At 41.1% G+C, this 7,508-nt stretch overlaps 1 protein-coding gene across 2 annotated transcripts in view; it reads left to right on the forward strand.

The window, feature by feature from the left end:
- The first annotated feature begins 6 nt into the window (after positions 1 to 6).
- adam22 (ADAM metallopeptidase domain 22) overlaps positions 7 to 7,508 on the forward strand; it is a 58,739-nt gene continuing 51,237 nt past the window's right edge. For both annotated transcript variants that reach the window (XM_020607267.1, XM_020607268.1), the window contains exons 1-3: positions 7 to 318; positions 590 to 750; positions 4,020 to 4,096. In XM_020607267.1, coding sequence (XP_020462923.1) covers positions 219 to 318; positions 590 to 750; positions 4,020 to 4,096 — 338 coding nt within the window. In that variant the 5' untranslated portion in view covers positions 7 to 218. The remainder of the gene's footprint in view (positions 319 to 589; positions 751 to 4,019; positions 4,097 to 7,508) is intronic.

The raw sequence follows: 7,508 nt of genomic DNA on the forward strand, positions 1-7,508 counted from the left end.
CCCCCCACCGCCTCCGTGCTCCTGATCCGCGGGATCTCGGTGCGCTCAGACACGCTCGGCTTTCAGACTCGTAAGGACCCCGATGGCCCCCCACCAGAGGGACTGTGTTAACCAGACGACCAGCTCTGGCTTCAGGCTCCCCTAGCGAAGGCAGGACCCTGCGAACCCGTTCCTGGAATACCGCATTGTTTTATAATTCGTAACCAGAGAGAAAGGTGATGATGATGCTGATGCTGCGCCCGCGATGGTGGATTTCCCTTTTGTGCGTCTGTGGATTGATGCACGTCGGTCACCAGAGCAGCCCTCATGCCCCAAATGGTAACTGATTTCTATTTTGAGTATTATATTAATTGCACACAGAATACGTTTAATCATCATTAATAGGCCAGTGTTTATTTTTATTTGGCTGTAGCTTCGGCTACTTAGTGATCTACATCCAACATAGTCTTTAGCTGTTTCGTGTTTTCAAAGGAAATGGGACCAATCGACATTTCAGATGGCGGTGTTTGTGGTGAATGTGTCTGTGGATCACCACTGATTTCCGCAAAGAGAGGCGGGCAATGAAATCGGTGTTTTCCTCTCTGTGCAGGAGACGCCTTGTTGAGTTTGAAGGCTCTTCGTGATGCAGGCAGGTTTGTTGGGAAGGAGGATACGGTGCCTCTCCGCCTGCTCTACAGCAGACACAACCACAGCCAGATCACCCAGGATGAGCTCAGCACCAGGGTTAAAGCCAGCCCCGGCTCCATACAGGTACAGTCCGCGATGCTGACGGGATTGAGGGGAGGAGTGTCTACATGGAGGCTGTGTGTGCTGGGAAGACGCTGGATCGGTTTCCAGCATGTTTGTTTGCATTGATTCATCCCCTCCTTTTAGCCTGTCCTCCAAGAGAACATTAATAATTTGTGAATTACTATTAAGACAGGAAAAAAACCTGTTAGGCAGAAATAGGCTGCACTAATTGTAATCAGACTGTCTGCAGGCACTATGTAATATGGGTCATCACTGCCTTCATAAGCAAAAAGCAGATCGCTTTTCATGTAAATTGATTGAATATACAGGACATCAGTTATCATTGTCTCTGTCTGCACATTTAGAAAACCTTCGGCTTCATCCAGCCAACCAGGATGCTCACTAATTTAGTGGGAACTTGCATTTTGTCTGTCCACCTGGGTTGCTGTCCCAACAGCTGTCTGGCCTGCCAACTCTTTTCTTATCGCACCTTAAGCTGCATTTTTATTCATGAATGTGTCCAGAGCTGGGCTGATAGTTTGATTAGTAAAGTGGTTATCATCATCACAAAGTATCTGCCTACATATCAACCAGTATGTACCAACTGCTGTATGAAGTGCTGAAGTAAATATTTAAAGTAATTTAGAAACAGTGTTGACATTTAGCCGATCACCAGAGGGCACTGATAACCTTATTTGTCAGCTGTTAAATGGCACATGTAGGTGCACATGTAGACATACTGTCACAACTCTAAATAATCAAAGGGATCCTTATCAAAAGCTTTTATTTGTGATGTAATGTTTAAAAACGTGGAAAATGTATCTACATTGGGTTATTTCAGCTCTGAAATATTAATATAAGTGTTGGCCTCAAAAATGTGTTATGTTTTGGGCCCTACCGACTGCATACCGGTAATTGAATATTTATTGCAATGATCTACAGGAAGTGTGTTCTGGAGATGGACCGATTGCTATAATAGTCATTACATTTTAAAAATAGTCATACATTTTAAAAAGTATATACATTTATACACACATTTATAGTTATTTTAAAGGTGCATTATTTAAGATTTTAGACATTGTCTGATAAATAAAGTGAAAATGTGATGGGACGTGGTGTCTGTTGTAGCTATCTAAAACCCATTGGTACACAAGTATTGTTTGGCAAGAAAGCCTTCCAGAGTCATTTGGCCTTGTCTGTAATAACTGATACAGCACAGCAATAATCACTATAACTGCTCACTGACTCAGTTCAGTGAAGCAGCTTGTCTACTGGGTTCATTTCAAGGAATGAGTCAATTAGCGTCATGCAAACCTGTCATGCATTTTTATTTTGTGCGGCTTAGGCTTGTGCAGGCTCGCCTGTTTAGGGCTCAGAGTGTAGAAGGCTACAGATGGCAGCAGGCAGGGAGGTGTTAACCCTTTTGTCTCTCTCACACCTCAGTCAGAGCTTCAATCCAGTGGGTAAATTAGCTAATGGGAACCATCTGCCATCAAATATAAATGGAATATTTTCTTTTTGAATATACTGTGATGAAATTAGCATCTCATCACAGGTTTGTCACATAACACAAGGTTTCTGTGGGCTCGATTTTAAAGAAAAGAGACTAATTTCTGCAGACCATGGTGGTTTTTACCTTCTACTAAGAGCCTTACTGAGATTTGCTCAAACCATGTCATATCATGCCTAAACATGTATATTTTAAGGAGTCATTTCTCTCTTTGCAGTTAAGATGAGCATGTAATTCCTGAGTTTACAGCCCAGAAGATGTTTATTTTACTCTGTCTGAAAAATGTTGCGTCAACTTATGGTTATTAAAGTAACTCCCATATAAGAAATAAAATGTGCTATATGTTGGGAGGAACAGATGCGTGGTAGGAGGGGGAGGAGACATCTTGGCTTCTTTGATTTGATTTGCATTCTGAGTTGGTTATTCTTTGGAGATTTAACACTTGTGATGTCACTTGCACAAAGTTTGATCAGTTATTGCCTATTTTTAGATCAATAGCCTAAAAACAAATCTGTCAAATAGTCCTGAAACTGTTCGACACCCAGGAAGTTATTAATAGACTTCTGTTGAATTGTCTATTTTCAGTTTCAGACACAAACACCACTGAATGAGCAGTGGGGAGTTCAGCAGAGTGCTCCTGTTGTTTTGGTGGAAAACTAAATGCTTCAAGTGGAATCAGTCTGTGTTGGTTTGCATGTTTTCATGCCTGACACCGTCTGTATGTTCAGTGCACTGAGAGCACTTAGTCATACTTCAACAGCCATGAGTGGAAAGTCAGGCCTGAGTTGGTGGTGGTCTCAGAATACTGGCCCCGTTCAGTCAAGCTGGGATGAGCTTTCACTGAAACACAATTACTGGTACCTCCTCCTCCCATCATGAGTCCAACCTGCCAGATTAGATTTCATCTTAAGTGTGCTGTGGAACGGGGTTGCCCTTTGCACATGCTCAGACACACTTCTACAAACAATAGAGTCTGTGGCCACTGGGGACCTCATGGACTAAGGTCATCCTTTGGTGAACGCAGTGACACCACCTCGAATGGAAACCAGAAACACACACACTCATCCTCCCTCTGGTTTTATGCAGTATTGAAGGTAGTAGCCCATGGACCAAGCATGGGGGAGGGTAAGTCTGAAATCTGTTCTGGGACTCCCCTGCATAGGAATGATTGCAGGGAATTCTCATTGACCCAGGGGTGTGTAATGAATCTTGTACCATATGTGCCCAGTACTAGGAAAGAATCGGACCCTCCACCAGCCAAATCAAAAACGTACAGTACATGCAGTCAAGGAAGAAAACATGTTTGTGTACATACATGTATTTGCTGCCAGAAAAAAAATATAGTAACTCAAGATCAATCTATTCAGTGTGGATTTAGGAATTTCAGTGAATCCAAAACTGTTATACCTTTACAAAACCAACCAGATAACCACAGAAATACATGGACAGTGAGGCAAAAGAATAATTTTGTTTCTTATTTACTGAAGGCTTAAGTTGAAAACAGCAGTACATTATATTGTAAACATTTTTTTAAGTCTGTGTTAAACAGTTTTTCCTGATTTGCAGCTGAAGTGTTCCAGTGAGACCCTTTGAAATTCAAAGACAAAGAAGACCAACCCTGAGTTATATTCTTGCTGCTGACTGATGCTGACAAAGACAATGCAGCAATCCATCAATGCCTATTAGAATCGATCCATGCAAATGATAATGATGTAACCACAAATATGGTGCTGGTTGCCTTTAGAGTAAGTATATAACCTGTCTTCTCTGCCTTTTTTAGTTGAACCATGTGGCCCAAGCAAGCTTTCAAGTCGAAGCTTTTGGTAGAAAATTCATCTTGGATGTGGAACTGAATCAGTGAGTATTACATTATTAAATCTGTCTGAATGTGAAGCCATCTGTGTAACCTGCTCTGTCTCTCCAGCTACCTGTCTGTCTGATTAACTATCTGTTGTCTAGCTCTCTACCAGCTAGCTACAGTATGTAGCTCTTTGTTTTATTAGTCTGCAGGGTAATGTCTTAATTGCAGTTGTGTTAGTGGCTTCATTATGCTATGGCTTAGCTGACAACCACTGTAGTTTTATGTGTGAAGGAGGAATCAGGCATTCCCTAAATGATCATGAAACGACTTTAACGTTCAAGTCATGGTGGCACTGCTGCACAGAAGTCATATTGTTTTGCTCTCTGTTTTTGTAAATGTACTTTTAGGATCTGAATAATATCTAGGGTTGTTGTATGCTGAGGTGGGCCATTGTATGTATGAATGTACTGTATATGTTCAGGATCTGTGTGTGCGTATGTTTGGAGCAGGTCAGTTATTTTGTGTGTGTGATTGTAAAGGTTGCATCGTAATAGGAAGTGATTTACAGTAAAGACTGGAGCTCTGCCCTGTCAGACTCCGATATTGATCAGAACACTGTGGATGGAAAGTGAGCAAGTGTCCCTCCTCAGTTTCTCTCTCTGCTTATTTGCCTCCACCTCATGCGCTTAATGAATCTCCCTTTTTTGGCATCTTCCTCTAAACCTTTGCTTGGCCTCCTGGTTTTGTTTGTTTCCCTCTGTCACTCTTTGAGACCAAGACCATAGTGCCTTGGTCTCAAAAAAGAAAAACAGATGATCTGTACGTCTGTAAACTTGGCACTTACACAGTGATGCTGCCTGCTCATCACAGCGGAAGTCACTCCCCTACTGAGCGAAACATTACAACGCAGGAATTCCCAGGTGTGGAGGATATACGTCTGAAAAGCCTGCAGCTCAATGAGTGATGCATCAGCCAGTCATGGATATGAATGTGTCATCTATACAATCGTGCATGTATGCACACACATTTTCATCAGCCGTTGGTTTGATGCAGAGTCGTCATTCATCAGTGTGACAGTGTGTGCTCACAGTGATGTGGTGGGAAAAAGACCATCAGAATATGAGAAGAAAGGAAACATTAATATGAAACTCTGTCTTTAGCTTACCAGACAGTGAACTGGGTTCCACCCAGACAGCTCTGGGCAGCAGTTTGACAGGTGTGACTCTGAATAAGAATGAGGGACTGAGATCAGTGCAAGAGCAGTGTACTGTGTGACTTTTATGTTTTATCTAAAAATCTGTGTAAAACATCAATTAGCCAAGGTGAATAATCTGCAGCTATCTGTTAACCGATTAGTTTGAGAAAGGAGTTAAACAGTTAAAGTATTTAGATCAAGCATGGGATGATTTGCTGCCTTTTGTTGAATATTTTTAGGGTTTTGAGTGTTGGTCAGAGAAAACTACCAATCGGATGTCTTCGTGATCAGAATGTTTTCAAATGTTATCACCAAAACAACTCTGAAACAATTAGCCAGTTTATAGAAAATAAATTATTTTGATAATCAATTAAGTAGTTTATTAAACAACAAGGTTGGTTTCAGCTTTTCAGATATGAGAATTTGCTGCTTTTCTATCATTAACTGATCATTTTTGAGTGTTTGTTTGTTAGTTGGTCCATCAGTAATTTTAAGACCTCAGCCATCAGCTGTGGAAACGATGGACAGGCTAAGCCACACTAAAACCTCAAAATACAAATCAAAATTTTCCCCAGAGGTGTGTCTTTTGGTAGATATATCAACATGGGTGTGTGTACAACTGGACATTTTTCTGGTAAAATTGTTTTAATAAGTTATTTGATATAAAAATGGGTGTATTGCAGTTTATTTGACAGCTTTGGTTGGAGGTCTGATGCTGTCACTCCACGTCTGGTCACTACTGCACAGAATCTGGCTGCAAAAACGCAAGCTGGCAGCTGCTGTGTTCACGATATTTTGGTTTCATTTTTGCATAGTGGAGAGAAGTGGTGACACAATGTTCATATGTCAATGACCTCAGCTAATAATCTAAAGATTATATATAATAATAATATATTAGATGATTCAGTAATGAAAATGCACCTACACTGTGTGTGTGTGCGCGCCCTGATTGGTGTGGACATGTTTTGGCTTATAGTTTGTGACTCTGCATACAGCGTCTGAATGAGTACATTCGATATTCCTCCTCCTGCTGCCATCCTCTCTCCTCTGTCATCCTTGCCCTCTAACCACCCTCTTGTGTGAACTGACCCCTGTTTGACAACCGCACCGATTTTGTTTACTGATAGCTTTCATGCCAGACAGAATGAATCCATTTGATGTGTGTGGGTGTAGGAGTGGGAAGTATTTCAGCTGTATGTGCCAGCATTGTTTTTTTGTTTTTTATACTTTGTTTTGCTCCCAGTAACAAAACCTAGCTCTCTGTTTAATCAATGAGTGACTCTGCTGCTGCACATTTTTGTGTGTTTAAACAAGGTGTGTTTTCGGCTTTAGTTGTCGACTGTGTATCATAATTATTGTCATTTTTGAGCAACCTTTCAGAGCTTTTACCTCGAGTTGACGTTTGGCCATAGACTGTTAATAATAGGAGTGTAGGCGTTTTGTTAAAAAGTCATATCTCGTGAATTCGAAGTGCATGTGCTTTTTGGACACGTTGGTTGTTAGGTGTACATTATCATAGTGCTCTTACTTTCAGATGTCAAAAGTGAACTCCTGTGATTTTTGCCTATGGGAGAGACATTGGCGCATGGAAAACATCAGTCTTTAGGTCACCCCAACGCTTTGGTGGGCCAGAATGAAATGTCTCACCAACGTCTATTGGATGAATTGCTATGAAACTTGGTACATTCAAGGCGCCTGGATGATTAATTCTGGTTATCAATTTTATTTGTCCAGTGCCTGACAACTAATGAGATTCCCATCAGCCTCTGTACTAATAACCAAATTTTAGCATCTTAGCATTGTCTGTATGAGCTCTTTGTTAGTATTTAGCTCAATTATTTGTATTTGGTTTATTTAAACAATTCAAGCTGTGTTCACATAAATGCTTGTATTTTTATCTTTTAGTTTGACTTTTTCTAACTTGGTTCAGTTTATCCACTCTAACTGGTTCAGTGTTATTGCAGCTTGCCTATCCCAGAATGCACTGCACAAGAGTTGGAGTAAACCCTTGTGAGGTTGCTGCTCAATGACAGAACTTGCATCTTTCATCAGTAACATGCTACAGTATATTGACACGAGCACCCATTTCAAGTGTGACGGTGTATAAAGAGAAAGTCAGGAGGGGGTTGGTGGGTCATGGGGTCTTTATTCCCTCTGTCTTTGTCCTCTTACTCCTCCATCTTAGTGGCTGGCTAAAATTTACCATTCATGGGACTAGAGTGAATGGAAAATGTGCACAGGGTTGGGGGTTGTCTCTCTTTTTAATCATCATC

This window comes from Monopterus albus, unplaced genomic scaffold, assembly GCF_001952655.1.
Source record: "Monopterus albus unplaced genomic scaffold, M_albus_1.0 scaffold84.1, whole genome shotgun sequence".
Taxonomy (NCBI): Eukaryota; Metazoa; Chordata; class Actinopteri; order Synbranchiformes; family Synbranchidae; genus Monopterus; species Monopterus albus.